General features: G+C 44.9%; 1 protein-coding gene across 1 annotated transcript; it reads left to right on the plus strand.

Annotated features, from left to right (window-relative positions):
• Positions 1-8768: 8768 nt before the first annotated feature.
• On the plus strand, positions 8769-16679 carry MTX1 (metaxin 1). Its single transcript, XM_058160208.1, has 8 exons — positions 8769-8870; positions 10545-10614; positions 10900-10976; positions 12120-12212; positions 13152-13334; positions 14191-14267; positions 15198-15352; positions 16266-16679. Exons 1-8 carry the CDS (start codon positions 8790-8792, stop codon positions 16493-16495), a joined length of 966 nt encoding a protein of 321 aa, XP_058016191.1. The 5' UTR covers positions 8769-8789; the 3' UTR covers positions 16496-16679.
• Positions 16680-17144: the final 465 nt, after the last annotated feature.

The raw sequence follows: 17144 nt of genomic DNA on the forward strand, positions 1-17144 counted from the left end.
TAACAAGAGTTAGAAGGAATCTTAGAGGTCTTCTAGTCCATCCCCCTGCGAAGGAAGGAAGGAAGGAAGGAAGGAAGGAAGGAAGGAAGGAAGGAAGGAAGGAAGGAAGGAAGGAAGGAAGGAAGGAAGGAAGGAAGGAAGGATAACAAGAGTTGGAAGGAACCTTCTAGAGATCTTCTAGTCCAACCCCCTGCGGAGGAAGGGAGGAAGGAAAGAAGGAAGGAAGGAAGGATAACAAGAGTTGGAAGGAACCTTCTAGAGATCTTCTAGTCCAACCCCCTGCGGAGGAAGGGAGGAAGGAAAGAAGGAAGGAAGGATAACAAGAGTTGGAAGGAACCTTCTAGAGATCTTCTAGTCCAACCCCCTAGGGAGGAAGGAAGGAAGGACAGAAGGAAGGAAGGAAGGATAACAAGAGTTGGAAGGAACCTTAGAGATCGTCTAATCCAACCCCCTGCGAAGGAAGGGAGGAAGGGAGGAAGGAAGGAAGGAAGGAAGGGAGGGAGGAAGGAAGGAAGGAAGGAAGGAAGGAAGGAAGGAAGGAAGGAAGGAAGGAAGGATAACAAGAGTTGGAAGGAACCTTCTAGAGATCTTCTAGTCCAACCCCCTGCGAAGGAAGGGAGGAAGGGAGGAAGGAAGGAAGGAAGGGAGGAAGGAAGGAAGGAAGGAAGGAAGGAAGGAAGGAAGGAAGGAAGGAAGGAAGGATAACAAGAGTTGGAAGGAACCTTCTAGAGATCTTCTAGTCCAACCCCCTGCGGAGGAAGGGAGGAAGGAAAGAAGGAAGGAAGGATAACAAGAGTTGGAAGGAACCTTCTAGAGATCTTCTAGTCCAACCCCCTAGGGAGGAAGGAAGGAAGGACGGAAGGAAGGAAGGAAGGATAACAAGAGTTGGAAGGAACCTTAGAGATTGTCTAGTCCAACGCCCTGCGAAGGAAGGGAGGAAGGAAGGAAGGAAGGAAGGAAGGAAGGAAGGAAGGAAGGAAGGAAGGAAGGAAGGAAGGAAGGACAGGGACCTTGGAGGTCATCTAGTCCAAGGAGGTCAACCGTATGGGATCTCCTGCTCAAGCAAGGAGATCCCCTACGGTTTGAGACAAGCGGCTGTCCTTAAAAAGCCTCCAGCGCTGGGAGCACCCACAACCTCTGCAGACAAGTCCCTTAACTGATTAAATTGGTTTTTTTTATTGTCAGGAAATGTCTCCTTTCTTCTAGGTTGCTGCTCTCCTCGATTGGTTTCCACCCTTGGCTCCTGGTGCACTTTGGAGAAGAGCTTGCCACCACACCTCTTCTTTGGGGCAGCAGCCCCCCCACCCCACCAAATATGGGGACCCTGCTATCATGTCACCCAGACTTCCATATCGAAAAGAAAAAGAAGGATATTTCGCATCTAGGCTCTGTCAAAAGAGCCCCATTTCTGAAGGGGTTAAGGGGGGCACCCCCAAGCCCCAGACCTTCGGCTGGGTGGTTTGGCACCCCGCCCGCCAGAGCAGGAACAACTCCAAGGAGGTACAAACCAGAGGGCCCCCACCCAACCCTCGTTGTTATGGTGGCCTGCAAACAAAACATAAACAGATTCCGGCCAGTTGCAAATCCAGATGAGGGTTTGGTGGCTGCGGGTGTTGGGGGGGGGGGAAGGAGGTGGGGGGGGGGGTCACCAGTCCTGCCCTTTCATTGCAAATCGGCAGCTGGCAAAAAAGCTGCCTGGCTCCGTCTGCAAAAACCGAAGGAAAAAGTTCCCCTCGGATCGGGAGCGGCTTGCAATCCTTTCTTTTTCCTTTCTTTCTTTCTTTCCTTCCTTCCCTCCTTCTTTCTCTTCTTTCTTTCCTTTCCTCCTTTCCCCTTGCTTCCTTCCCTCCGTCCTTTCCTTTCCCCTTCCTTCTTTCCTTCCCTCCTTTTTTCCCCCTTCCTTCCTTCCTTCCTTAGCAGGGGTTGGACTAGAAGACCTCCAAGGTCCCTTTCAACTCTGTTATCCTTCCTTCTTTTCCTTTCCCCTTCCTTCCTTCCTTTCTTCCTTCACAGGGGGTTGGACTAGAAGACCTCTAAGGTTCCTACCAACTCTTGTTATCCTTCCTTCCTTCCTTCCTTTCCCCTTTCTTCCTTCCTTCACAGGGGGTTGGACTAGAAGACCTCTAAGGTTCCTACCAACTCTTGTTATCCTTCCTTCCTTCCTTCCTTCCTTTCCCCTTTCTTCCTTCCTTCCTTCCTTCCTTTCCCCTTTCTTCCTTCCTTCCTTCCTTCCTTTCCCCTTTCTTCCTTCCTTCACAAGGGGTTGGACTAGAAGATCTCTAAGGTTCCTTCCAACTCTTGTTATCCTTCCTTCCTTCCTTCCTTCCTTCCTTCCTTCCTTCCTTCCTTCCCCCTTCCTTCCTTCACAGGGGGTTGGACTAGAAGACCTCTAAGGTTCCTTCCAACTCTTGTTATCCTTCCTTCCTTCCTTCCTTCCTTTCCCCTTTCTTCCTTCCTTCCTCCCTTCCTTTCCCCTTTCTTCCTTCCTTCCTTCCTTCCTTTCCCCTTCCTTCCTTCCTTCACAAGGGGTTGGACTAGAAGACCTCTAAGGTTCCTTCCAACTCTTGTTATCCTTCCTTCCTTCCTTCCTTCCTTCCTTCCTTCCTTCCTTCCTTCCTTCCTTCCTTCCTTCCTTCCTTCCTTCCTTCCTAGAAGACCTCCAAGGTCCCTCCCAACTCTCGTCTTATTATTTCTATTAAGGATTAGGCGTGGCATGATCTCAGTTTTCCAATATCTCAGGGGCTGCCCCAAAGAAGAGGGGGTGGGGTCCATCTATTCTCCCGAAGCACCAGAAAGCAGGAGAAGAAGCAACGGATGGAAACCAACCAAGGAAGGAAGCAACCTGGAATTAAGGAGAAATTCCCTGACTGGGACGACAATTAACCAGTGGAACGGCTTGCCACTAGAAGTTGTGGGCGCTCCATCCCTGGATACCCATTTGTCCATAATGGTATATAGGCCTCCTGCTCAAGTTGGGGGTTGGACTAGAAGACCTTCAAGGTCCCTTCCAACTCTGTTATTCTGTTTTCTATAGCGTCCCGAGATGGCTGACTTTTTGGGGGGCAAAACGGTTGCAAAATGTCTAGTGAAAAGAAGGACCAGGGGAGACATGATAGCAGTCATCCAATATTTGAGGGGCTGCCCCAAAAGAAGACGTGTTGGGGGGGGGGGTTCAGGCTATTCTCCAAAGCACCTGAAGGCAGGATGAGAAGCAATGGGTGGAAACTCATCAAGGAGAGAAGCAACCTAGCAACTTCTGATAATTTAAACAATTTACCAGTGGGACTACTTGCCACCAGACGTTGTGGATGCTCCCAACACTGGAGGTTTTCAAGAAGAATTTGAGACACCGTCGGTCTGTAAGGGGATAAGGTTTCCTTCCTGAGCAGGGGGTTGGAGTAGAAGACCTTCAAGGTCCTTTCCAATTATGCTGTGTGATTTTTTTTTTAATTTTCCTTTCTCCAACAGCCTTAATTTTTTGGGCAGAGAAAAACTTTTTCAGGAAAGTCTACGGCTGGTCCAGTTTGCATCTGAGTGGCCTTGCTTTTTTGTGGGGGGTGGGGGGCTCGGGGGCAAGGGGACAGCTGGCTAGGGCAGACAGACAGACAGACAGGCGGGAGAAAATTCCTCCAGGAAAATTGCAGCTGAATCGGGAGCAGAAAGGATGTTTACAAGTCCTTCTCGTTCGTTTTTTTCTCAAGCTCTGGAAATTAAATTTATCTCTCCTTTACGCCAGCCTCCTCCTCCTCCTCTTTTTCTGAGCTTTTCATTCATCGCAGAATCCCAGGGACGGGGAAGGCAAATCTGGATTTTATTTATTTTTTTTCTTTTATTTATTTATTGTTGCAATCGATATACAGCCGCCCATCTCGAAAGCCTTTAATTCCGGGCGGGCTCCCTTTGCAAATCCAGCCCAACCATCTTGGTGCAAAAAAAAAATTAAAAAAAAAAATCGCAATTAGAATTCCACCCTTTTCTCCTTATTATGATCTCCCTTTTCGACGTGTTAACACGCCCCAAGGTTTATTTTGATTTATCCCGCCTCAAATCTTGTAGCAGGGAGTTTTCTGGAAGCTCGGAAGGAATTACTCAGAGGGGTGACTGGCAAAGAATAGGGCTGGGGTTTTATTTCAGGCTTATGCAAGGATACATCAATTATGTCGTCAGGCCGCAGGAATTTTCGTTATGTGGGTCACAAAAGACTCGACGGAAAATTTCGCAACCTTTCCCTTCGCGGAGCTGGCGGAGAAATTTGGAAAAGTTTAAAAAAAATAAATAAATCTGGAAATGTAGTAGAAATCTGGAAAGGTAATCTGGGGATAACACTTACTCCAGATCGGCCTTGGTGCTACTGGTGGGAAGTACGAACCGAACATTAGATTTATCATAGAATGCCTCGGGCTGGAAGGAAGGGACCTTGGAGGTCTTCTAGTCCAACCCCCTACTGAATTAAGGACTGGCTTCTTGAAATGAGCTAGGATGGTGGCATTTTGTGGATTTGTTCCTTCCATTGAGGACCTGTATACTGCACGAATCAAAAAGAGGGCTGTGAAAATATTTACAGACCCCTCGCATCCTGGACATAAACTGTTTCAAATCCTACCTTCAAAATGATGCTATAGAGCACTGCACACCAGAACAACTAGACACAAGAACAGTTTTTTCCCGAAGGCCATCACTCTGCTAAACAAATAATTCCATCAACACTGTCAAACTATTCCCTAAGTCTGCACTACTATTAATCTTCTCATCGTTCCCATCTCTCATCTCCTCCCACTTATGATTGTAACTTTGTTGCTTGTATCCTTACCATTTATACTGCTATTGTTTCCTGATTGCTTAATTGTAGCCTATGACTATCACTAAGTGTTGTATCATTAAGTGTTAAATTTGTACCCTATGACTATCACTAAGTGTTCTAAGTGTTGTACCTTGATGAAGGTATCTTTTATGTACACTGAGAGCTTATGCGCCAAAGACAAATTCCTTGTGTGTCCAATCACACTTGGCCAATAAAAAATTCTATTCTGTTCTACCTATTCTAAGAGATAATGTGATTTAAATCACATTAAATCACAAATATTTAATTTAAATATTAAATTACTCAATATTCTATCAACTAATCCTATATATATGTGTGTGTGTTAATTGAAATATCTATATATCGAAACGTCGCCAAGACACTTCCAATTTTACGTGGGAGAAAACTCGAATAACCAAAGACCTACATACAAACACCCGCGAAAACCTCAGAAAACATCTATGTTTATTTATTTATTTATAATTTAATTTCTATACCGCCCTTCTCCCGAAGGACTCAGGGCGGTTTACAGCCATATTAAAAACACATAAAATAAACGATATAAATCACAAATCTATATATACAAGGGTGGTTCGGAAGTGTGTGCGCTGTGCCCGTGCACTCGTGTTGGACCCCTTGCGCATGCGCAGAGGGTAAAAAAGGTTACTTCCTGGTTAAAACCAGGAAGTAACAAGGTCTGGGCAGGTGGGTGGACCCTCATATTGCTGCCGCTACCGATTCTCCAAACCACTCGCCACTGCCAGCGGTTCACCCGAACCGGTGTGAACCGGTAGCATTTCACCCTTGTATATATAGCTATATCTCCATCCATCCATCTCTTACCTATCTCTAATCTATGTCTGTCTGTCTGTCTGTCTATCTATCGTTATCTGTCTCTCTAATCTCTCTGTATCTATCTATCTACCGGTATCTCTCTCTCTCTCTAATCTTAACTATCTATCTACAGTATCTATCTATCTATCTATCTATCTATCTATCTATCTATCTATCTATCTATCTATCTATCTATCATCTAATCTATCATCTCTCTCTCTAATCTTTCTCTATATATCTATCTACCAGTATCTCTCTCTCTAATCTATCCATCTCTCTCTCTCTCTCTCTCCCCAGTATCTATCTATCTATCTATCATCTAATCTATCTATCCTATCTATCTATCATCTAATCTATCATTTAATCTATCTATCTATCTATCTATCTATCTATCTATCTATCTATCTATCTATCTATCTATCTATCTGTATCTCTCTCTCCCTCTAATCTTTTCCTATATATCTATCTACCAGTATCTCTCTCTCTGTCTCTAATCTATCTATCTATCATCTAATCTATCTATCTATCTATCTGTCTATCTATCTATCTCTTCTTTCCTGCCTTCTGTATCTCTCTCTCCTTCTCTCTCTCTCTCTCCATCCATCCATCCATCCATCCATCATCGCGTCTCTCTCTCTCTCTATCATCTATATCTGTTAATTGAAGCCTCTTTCCTTAGGACAAATTTTGCATTAGGGAAGTCGTCCCTTCAATTAACAGACCCATTTTTCTGTTTTTAAATTTAAGTGGAGCCCCTATAACGCGAAAGCTGGCTCTTTTTCTTCAGGCGATCGATCGATCGATCGACTTTTGGGGGGGAAACCAGAATTAGCATTGACAAGAATTCCTTCGGCCAGCTGAACGTATGAAGTCAGATTTCCTTTTTTGTTCGTTTTCTCCCTCTTAATCTTTTTTTTTGTAAAAAAAAGAAATTATATGTTAATTCTTCTGCCGAATGGGATGGGATGAGGACCGAAGGGCTTTTCTGGGGCCTGCTCCAAATGAGGTTATCTCGGAGAGGAATGGCTGGCGAAGGAAATAGAAGATGATGTAAGGCCGAATGGAATTTTTCTCGGCCATCTGTCTCGGTTTGGATGGGAGCAAATTCCCACAGACCCAGCCTCCTTTACGCTGGGAGACGATTTCCTAACCTTGTTTCTCCTCGTTGTAATTTTTTCCCCTTTCGGAAAGATCGCGCCACGTCCAATAAAGTTTTCAAGAGATCTGGCCAGGATACGGTGGAGGAGGGGTTGAAAAGGAAGACGATAGAATAACAGAGACGGACACGGGACCTCGGAGGCCTTCTAGTCCAACCCACTGCTCAAGCAGCATAATAATAACAACAGAATAATAACAGAATTAGAGAGATGGACGGGACCTTAGAGGTCTTCTAACCAATCTCCTGCTCAAGCAGAATAACAGAATAATAATAGAGATGGAAGGTTTTACTGGGAATCTGGCTGGGGAATTCTGGGAGTTGAAGTCCCCCCCCTCTTAAAGCAGGCTGGCTGGGGGATTCTGGGAGTTGAAGTCCCCCCCTCTTAAAGCAGGCTGGCTGGGAGATTCTGGGAGTTGAAGGCCACCCTTTTTAAAGCAGGCTGGCTGGGGGATTCTGGGAGTTGAAGTCCACCCCGCTTAAAGCAGGCTGGCTGGGGGATTCTGGGAGTTGAAGTCCACCCATCTTAAAGCATGCTGACTGGGGGATTCTGGGAGTTGAAGTCCCCCCCTCTTAAAGCAGGCTGGCTGGGGGATTCTGGGAGTTGAAGTCCCCCCCTCTTAAAGCAGGCTGGCTGGGGGATTCTGGGAGTTGAAGTCCACCCCACTTAAAGCAGGCTGGCTGGGGGATTCTGGGAGTTGAAGTCCCCCCCTCTTAAAGCAGGCTGGCTGGGGGATTCTGGGAGTTGAAGTCCACCCCCCTTAAAGCAGGCTGGCTGGGGGATTCTGGGAGTTGAAGTCCACCCATCTTAAAGCAGGCTGGCTGGGGGATTCTGGGAGTTGAAGTCCACCCATCTTAAAGCAGGCCGGCTGGGGGATTCTGGGAGTTGACGTCCACCCCTCTTAAAAGTTGCCCTTATCAGCAATGTTGGAGAAGCTCAAATCACTCCCTCCGAAGAGTTAATAATTAGAAAAATATTGGATTGTGCCGAGGGACAAAATGACCCTTGGACTGAAAGGATGGATGGATTTGGATTTTTCTATCCTATGGGAGAAATGGTATAATTGGGTTGAAAATAAGGAAAAAATGGGGAAACGACAGATAGCGGAATTAGTAAGAATTAGAAATTCAAATCCGAATTAGTAATATAATTTAGTAAAATTACATAGAGTATAGGAGAACGATAATGGGTCGATATGTCAACGGTCCCAGTCACACGCACAAGAGTTGAATGAAAAATGTTGAATTGTTAACATTCCATAAAATTTATATTAAAAAAGAGAAGTTGCTCCGATCCTTGAACTTTGCTCCAGTCTAGAACTTTTAAAAGAGCAATAGATTGGGGAGGAGCAGGCAGCCCAGGATTCTGGGTTTTGCAATCCACCCACCCCCACCCCCTCTTATTTTTAACCTCCAAGCCTCTCCCCTTACAACATAGGCATTTGCAAGGGTTCTCACGACCCTTGCAAAAAAAAGAAAAGGAAAGGAAAGGAAAGGAAAGGAAAGGGAAGGGAAGGGAAGGGAAGAGAGGAGAGGAGAGAAGGGAAGGGAAGGGAAGAGAAGAGAAGAGAAGAGAGAAGGGAAGGGAAGGGAAGAGAGGAGAGGAGAGGAGAGGAGAGAAGAGAAGAGGGAAGGGAAGGGAAGGGAAGAGAAGAGAAGAGAAGAGAAGAGAAGAGAAGAGAAGAGAAATCCCCTTTAGCACGCAACAGGCTTCCTAAGACCCCTGGCGCCGTTTTATCCAGAAAGACACACGGGGCTAAAACCCCCTCGCCGCCCGCTTTTGCAACCCAACACGTGTCTACTTGGAACGTGTGAAGGGGCCCCAAGCAAAGAAGCGAGGGAAAGGAAGCACCGGGATTGCATTTTGCAAGCCGGGACAGAGGAGGGCAGAAGAGCCCCAAAGGTCTGGAGCTGCATGAATCGGAGTCACTCCTCTTTGGCTCTTTCTCTCTCGTTCTCACGTGCAATGCTGTTCCGGGTTAGCCAAGGCGGGGAAAGATGGCAGCGCCCATGGAGTTGTATTGCTGGGCCGGCGGATGGGGGTTGCCCACCGTGGACCCCGATTGCTTGGCCGTTTTGGTAAGGGGTAGGTGGGTGGGGGTGGATGGGTGGGGGCGCCTTTTGCAAACCTCTCCAAAGCGGGCTTTTTTTCTTTTTTTTCTTTTGCAAAGCGTTTTTGGTTTTGGTTTTTTTTTTTGGGGGGGGGGGTTTGCAAAGCGATTTTTTTTAATTTGCAAAGGGCTTCTATATATTTTTTGCAAAGCGCTTTTGTTTTTTGTTTATTTGAAGAGCGTTTATGTTTGCAAAGCGCATTTTTTTTGCAAACCGCTTATATCTATTTTTCCCAAAGCGCTTATATTTATATATTTGCAAAGGACTTATATATATATATATTTTACAAAGCGCTTATATATATATATTCTTCCCAAAGCGCTTATATATTTTTCCCCAAAGCACTTATATATATATATTTGCAAATGACTTATATATATATATTACAAAGCGCTTATATATATATTCTTCCCAAAGCGCTTATATTTTTTTCCCGAAGACATTTATATATATATATATATATATATATATATATATATATATATATATATATATATATATATATATATATATATATATATATGCAAATGACTTATATTTATTTTTTTACAAAGCGTTTATATATATATATTCTTCCCAAAGCACTTATATATATATATATTGCAAAGCACATATATATTTTTTCCCAAAGCGCTTATACATATATATTTTGCAAAACGCTTATATTTTTCCCCCAAAGTGCTTATATATATTTTTTCCCCAAAGCACTTATACATATATATTTTGCAAAACGCTTATATTTTTTTCCCAAAGCGCTTGTATATATATATATATATATTTGCAAAGGACTTACATATATATATATATATATATATTTTACAAAGCGCTTATATATATATATTCTTCCCAAAGCGCTTATATATATATATTTTGCAAAACGCTTATATTTTTTCCCCAAAGTGCTTATATATATATATACGTTTTGCAAAGCACTTATATATATTTTTTCCCAAAGTGCTTATATATATATTTTTCCCAAAGCGCTTGTATATATATATATATATATATATTTGCAAAGGACTTACATATATATATATATTTTACAAAGTGCTTATATATATATTTTTTGCAAAACGCTTATATTTTTTTTTGCAAAGTGATTTGCAAAGCACATATATATTTTTCCCCAAAGCATATATATATATATATATATATATATATATATATATATATATATATATATATATATATATATATATATATTTGCAAATTATTCTTCCCAAAGCGCTTATGAATATATTTTTTGCAAAACGCTTATTTTTTTTTTTTTTGCAAAGCACAAGGCGCCGGCTTCTTCTCCAACCCGGTGCCCACAAGGGGTCGGGCATTGCAGCTGCAAGGGGTTTCAGGCAGGGCATGGGCTGTTGGGGGGGTCCCGGGGTGTGATGGGCTCAGCAAAATTGGGGAGAGGATCCTGGGAGCCCGGACCCCTTCCTTCCATCCTTCCTCCCCTGGCCAAAAGAAAAGAGATCAGATTTCTGCTTTGGTATTTGCAAAACAGAATTTTAAAGAAGAAATTGAAGAATAATTGGATTATTTAAGATTATTAAGAGGATCGGGTCTGGTTTTTTTTGCAACAAAGGGCCAAATGCTTTAATTCATTTTCCTCTTTTTACCCCCCCACTTTTGATTGCCTTGCAGACTTACGCTCGATTCACAGGGGCGCCCCTCAAAGTTCACAAAATCTCCAATCCCTGGAGAAGCCCCTCTGGTAAGCTATATTTTTTTAGGGTGGGGGGGTGTTAGGAAAAAAAATAAATAAAACCTGTGAATTGCTTGGAAAGTTTCGATTTTAATTGCCAGGGAATTTTGGTTTTCGTTGCATGGGAAAGTTTTGATTTTTTTTTTATTCATTGCTTGGGAAGTGGCGCAGGTTTCTAGTCCTCAAGAGGGATGGGGAAATGGGTGGGACGGAGAGAATTGAGCCTGGGGCAGAGGGGGGGGGCTTAAATGGGGCTCCCCTCCATCACCCAACCTGCTTTTTCTTCCATCTCAGGATCGCTCCCGGCGCTCAAGACAGCCGACGGGGTTATTTCCGATACGCAAGAAATCATCACCCATTTTAGGAAACAGGTATGAACGGAGGGATGGTCGTGTTTGAATAGAATAGAGCGGGAAGGGATTTTGGAGGCCTTCTAGTCCAGCCCTGGACAGTCACTTGTCTGAGATGGTATAGGTTCCCTTGCTTGAGCAGGGGGCTGGACTAGAAGACCTCCAAGGTCCCTTCCAGATTCTATTCTATTCTATTCTATTCTATTCTATTCTATTCTATTCATTTCCTGTTTCCTATTATTTCCTATGTTCTATTCCTCTGTTCTGTTCTAGTCTAGTCTAGTCTAGTCTAGTACAATCTATGCTATATTGTAAATTCTTCTTGTAAATTCTATTCTATTCTATTCTATTCTATTCATTTCCTATTTCCTATTATTTCCTATGTTCTATTCCTGTTTTCTGTTCTGTTCTGTTCTAATCTAGTCTAGTACAATCTATATTGTAAATTCTTCTTGTAAATTCTGTATTTCTATTCTATTCTATTCTATTCTATTCTATTCTATTCTATTCTATTCTATTCTATTCTATTCTATTCTATTCTATTCTATTCTATTCTATTCTATTCTATTCATTTCCTATTTCCTATTATTTCCTATGTTCTATTCCTGTTTTCTGTTCTGTTCTGTTCTAATCTAGTCTAGTACAATCTATATTGTAAATTCTTGTAAATTCTATATTTCTATTCTATTCTATTCTATTCTATTCTATTCTATTCTATTCTATTCATTTCCTATTTCCTATTATTTCCTATGTTCTAGGAACATTATTTCCTATGTTCTGTTTTTTGTTCTGTTCTGTTCTAGTCTAGTCTAGTCTAGTCTAATACAATCTATTCTATATTGTAAAGTCTTCTTGTAAATTCTATATTTTTATTCTCTTCTCTTCTCTTCTCTTCTCTTCTCTTCTCTTCTCTTCTCTTCTCTTCTCTTCCCTTCCCTTCCCTTCCCTTCCCTTCCCTTCCATTCCATTCCTTTTCTATTTCCTATTATTTTCTATATTCTATTCCTATTTTCTGTTCTGTTCTGTTCTATTCTACTCATTTCCTATTTCTTATTATTTCCTATGTTCTATTCCTATTTTCCTGTTCTGTTCTGTTCTGTTCTAATCTAGTCCAGTCCAGTCCAGTCTATTCTTTCTTATTTTTCTTTTCTTTTTCTTATTTAGCAATTTAATGCAGATTACAACCTCTCGGCGTTGCAAGGCGCGGACACTCTAGCTTTCCTCTCTCTGGTACACAGGAAGCTCCTGCCCGTGCTGGTGAGTTTGTGTGGGGGGGTATGGGGGGGGGGAGAGAGAGAGAAGAAATTTGGGGAGACAGGGTGGTGGTGTCACAGTCTTGAGTTCAAGAGCTGGAGGGATGGGCCGGATCTGGGTTGACCTGCATTGCAGCTAATCCTCGATTTACAAGATTCGTTTAGGGAGCGTGGGAAGTTACAACAGCATTGAAAAAAAGTCACTTGCAACCAGTCCTTGCTCTTACGACCGTCGTAGCATTCCTCAACTTACGACCAGGTGATCAAAATTCAAGTGCTCGGCCACTGGTCTGTCTTTACGACGGTTACAGCCTCCTGGAGTCACGTGATTGTCATTTGCTGCTTCCCGCGAGCCAGGTTCAATGAGGGAAGCCAGATTTGCTTAGCGACTGCCCGATTCGCTTAACAACGGTGGCAAAAAGGCCTGTAAAACCACACACTTTTAACAACTGCCCCAGCAACGGCAGTGATTCGCTTAGCGACGGTGGCAAAAAAAAAAAAAAAAGGCCGTAAAATCACACGCCTTGCTCAGCAACTAAAGTTGCGGCCGTAAATCTATGGACTACCTATATTATTATTTTTTTTTGCTCCAACTAGCTGACTTTGGTTTGAGTGAAGCAGCCATTCGTGGCCTGTTTTGCCCCTAAGCCGAGATTGCAAGCTTTGTGAACTGATGGCGGTTAGTTTGATAAATGTTGTCCATATTAACCGTCCTCGGTCCTTTTTTGTTCCCGATCTGTTTCTTTTGTGTGTGTGTGTTTGATATAAAATTGTTTTATGCCATTCTAGCCTCACCAATTTGGGGGGAAAAAACCAAAACACCTTTCCTTCATGAGGACTAGAAACATTGCTCTTTGGTTTGGTTTTCTTTTGTTTTTTTAAAACTTTCCCGCTGTGCCCGTTGAGGGAAGTCATCGTTGGGATTTTTCCTCCTTTCCGACAGATCCATACTTTCTGGGTGGACGCGAAGAATTACGTGCAGCACACGCGGAAGTGGTACGCCGAAGCCATTCCGTTCCCGCTCAATTTTTTCCTGCCGAGCCGGATGCAGAAACGACAGCTGGAGCGTTTGCAGACGGTCTGCGGGGAAATTTGGCAGGACGATGACGAACAGCTGGAAAAACAGGTGAAAGAAGGAAGGAACGCCCGGGGCAGGGATATCCCAGAACAGGTGCTTAAAAGTGGCGTAAAGTTGGTTAAAAAAAAGAAAGAAAGAAAGAAAAGCAGATAGACTTCTCTTAGCCAGGGAAGCTCTGCGAAAGCATTGGGCATGGCTGCCTCCCCCCTCCCATGAGGTTGTGGCAACCTATTTGGAGCAGAAAAAAACAACTTTAAATAAAGAACAAAGACGACGTTTAATTAAAACGTTAAGATTTGGCTGGGCGAGAGGCGTAGAGTGGTTAAAAAATAAATAAATAAAGGAGCAGGTAGACTTCTCTTAGCCTGGGAGGCTCTCTGGAAGTATTTGGCGCTGCTGCCACCTAGTGGTTTCCGTTGGGCCAAGGCCAGCCTATTTGGAGCGGAAAAATCTTTAAATAAAGGATAAGAGGAGGTTTAATGAAAACGTTAAGATTCGGGTGGGCGAGAGGCATCGAGTGGTTAAAAAGGAAGGAGCAGATAGACTGCTCTTAGCCCTGGAGGCGCTCTGCAAAAGGATTTGGCACAGCTGCCACCTAGTGGCTACTAGTGGCTACTAGCCCACTACACCTAGTGGGCCATGGTAGCATACTTGGGAGTGCAAAACTTTTAAAAGAATAAGATGGCATTTAATTCAAACGTTAAGATTTGGGTGGGTTAGAGAGGTCTCAAGGCTGAAAACCTCCCCCCCCCCCCCCAAACTCCACTAGATGGGCCTGGGAATGCCAGTCTGGCTGGGGACGATGGGACTTGTCCAAAGGCTGGGAGGTGCTAATGGGGGAGGGAGGAGGAGGAGACGTGACCCCAATGATGCATTATTTATTTATTTTTTTTGAGACCCGCAGCTTTACAAAGACGGTTGCGAGTGCCTCACTCTGCTCTCTCAACGCCTCGGCAGGAAAAAATTCTTCTTCGGCGACTCGTAAGTAACTCGGGAGTCGAGTTTACCCCGCGTAAAACAGGGAGTCCTAATTCCCTGTTCCAGGTATGTTCCTCCGAACATACGACCGAAATCGGGATCGGGACTTTGCAGGTCGTTCAGTGAACCCGCACCCAATTTTTACGAGGCTTTTTTTAACGACACGGTCGTTAAGTGAATCGCATGGCGTGATGCCGTTGGTTGGAACGCCCCGAAGGTTGCTAATGGCAACTACGGAACACGGCGAACCATTCTAAAGGCGGGTGATCCATGCTTTACAGCTGTTCGTTTAGTGACCCGTTCGGAGTTATTACGTCACCGAAAAAAGCGACTTGGGCCCATTTTTCGCACTCGTGGCCGCTGCAGCATCTGAGTGGTGCGGTGGCCTAGAGGTGGAGCTCTCACAATCGGGAGGCTGTGAGTTTGATCCAAGGTAGAGGCAGATATTTCTCTCTCGGGCCACAATGAGAATATTATCTGCTGAACAAAACTCTGCATTGGCGACAGGGAAAGGCATCCGGCCAGTAAAACACTCTGCTAGCTCCATTCAGTTGCCCAGATTCCACCCCGCAAGGTATTAGGGGTCATTAAAAGATGATGACGATGGCCGATGCAGCATCTCCACAGTCATGTGGAGATCATGATCAAAATTCAGACAACTGACTCACATTTGTGACGGTCGCAGAGTCCCGGGGTCATGTGATTCCTCCCCACCCATTTCTGACAAGCAAAGTTAAAGGGGGAAGCAGGATTCACTTAACAACCGTGTGACTCACTTAAGAACTGTTCTCTGGCAAGGAAGATGGTTGATTGGGGCAAAACTCGCTGTCTCGCTTAGCCACATCAATTGCGGGCTCAACTTTGGTCGTACGTCGAGGACTGTCGCATGCCGGGGCCGAGTCTCTTGATTTTGTTTTGCCTTCTCATTTTCAGACCTGCCTCCCTGGACGCCTCCGTCTTTAGTCTCCTAGCCGTCCTCCTTAACGCCAAACTTCCCAACGAGAAATTCCAGCAGCATCTAAAATCACTGCCAAACCTCTGCAATTTTTGCACGTCTATTTTGAGCCTTTATTTCCCGTGGGACGGAGGTGAGTTTGCTCCCACTTGGAGGAAGATCCTCGGGGGCGGTTCTCGGTTACGGGTGGGCAGCTGTAGCGGGATAACGGAGTTGGGCGGGACCCTCGGAGGTCTTCTAGTCCAACCCCCTGCTCAAGCAGGAAACCTAGATCCTCATTTCAGACAAAGGGTTGTCCAGTCTGCTCTTGAAAACCGGAAGGAAGGAAGGAAGGAAGGAAGGAAGGAAGGAAGGAAGGAAGGAAGGAAGGAAGGAAGGAAGGAAACAGACAAAGGAGGAAGGAGCGAGGGAAGGAGGAAACAGACAAGGGAGGAAGGAGGGAAGGAAAGAAGAAAACAGACAAGGGAGGGAGGGAGGAAGGAAGGAAGGAGCGAGATGAGGAAGGAAGGAGGGAGGGAGGGAGGAAAGGAGAAGACGGAAGGAAGGAAGGAGACAGACAAGGGAGGGAGGAAAGAAGACAGAAGGGAGGAAGGAGAGAGGGAGGAAGGAAACAGAAAAGGAGGGAAGGAAGGAAGGAAACAGACAAGGGAGGAGGGAGGGAGGGAGGAAGGAGGGAAGGAAGGAAGGAAGGAGGGAGGAAGGAGAGGAGGGAGGAAGGAGAGGAGGGAGGGAGGAAGGAGGGAGGGAGGAAGGAAGGAAGTCAGACAAGGAAGGAAGGATAACAGAGTTGGAAGGGAACTTGGAGGCCTTCTAGTCCAACCCCAAGGAAGGAAGGAAGGATGACCACAGGACGTTGCATCCACAGTTGTGTTGTCCAGCTCCTGAGATTCAATCACATGCCCATCGGAACTCGGAATGGGTCCTACGTAGCCCCAGGTCGCACCGTCCGTCGTACCTTCGTACGACGGCCGTTAAGCGCCAGACCTTTGGCATGGCTTCTCCCCGGATCGAAGACGTTCCTTGAACCGGTTTTGCTTCTTCTGCAGGAGACCCCCCACCCAACCTCCACAAAGCGGCCTCCGGGGACGTCGGCGACGCCGAAGGGGAGACTCACAAGCGGCGCAACCAGTTCCTCTCCGTCCTGGTTGCGCTGGTGGCCATGGTGGGCTACGCCTTCCTGTCCGGGATTGTGTCCATCCAGAAAGACACCCCACACCAGGCCGGCCCACACGCCATCACTCTGGATGAGGCGGAAGAAGAAGAGGAAGAGGAGTGAGGAACTCGGGACGGTTTTCCTGTACCGGCTTCCAACAGACTTTCAAAAAAAATAATATTTTTTTTTGTAGCCAAGCTGGCTCCGGTACCGCTGTCTCAGAAACTTTTTTTTAATCCATTCCGGGGGGAATCAAACTCAATAAATCGAAGGGAGGTGTTGCTTTAGCCACTTGTCTGTTTCTTTGTTCCTTATTTAGGCAGGTAGTCCTCGACTTACGACCCCGACAGCTCCCCAAATGTCCGTTGCTAAGCGAGACGGTTGTCCCTGGGAGTTTTTCCAACTTTTCCCGCCACGGTTTACTAAACGAATCTCTGCCGTTGCTAAGTTAGTCGCGCCGTTATTAAAGTGAACCCGGCTTCCCTGTGGACTCGGCGTGTCAGAAGGACGCAAAAAGGGATCGCGGGACATACCCGGGAGTCTGCGACCGTCATAAATACGAGTCGGTTGCCAAACGGCTGGATTTTGATCGCGCGATGCCGCACCGGTCGTAAGAGTGAAAAATGATCCCAAGTCACATTTTTCCGGGCCATTGTAATTTTTTAACAGTCACTGAATGAGCTGCAAGTTAAAAGACTATAATTGGTTTGTAATAGGAGCTTTGATTTGGGGGGGGCTTGGTATGATTCACTTAACGGACGTGATTCACTTT

This window comes from Ahaetulla prasina, chromosome 17, assembly GCF_028640845.1.
Source record: "Ahaetulla prasina isolate Xishuangbanna chromosome 17, ASM2864084v1, whole genome shotgun sequence".
In the NCBI taxonomy this organism is placed as follows: Eukaryota; Metazoa; Chordata; class Lepidosauria; order Squamata; family Colubridae; genus Ahaetulla; species Ahaetulla prasina.

Coding starts and splice junctions, on each gene's coding strand:
- MTX1 (XM_058160208.1), top strand. CDS start 8,790: ATGGCAGCGCCCATGGAGTTGTATTGCTGGGCCGGCGGATGGGGGTTG. Junction 12,213..13,151: donor GGAAGCTCCTGCCCGTGCTG/GTGAGTTTGTGT, acceptor CCTTTCCGACAG/ATCCATACTTTCTGGGTGGA. Junction 13,335..14,190: donor ACGAACAGCTGGAAAAACAG/GTGAAAGAAGGA, acceptor TGAGACCCGCAG/CTTTACAAAGACGGTTGCGA.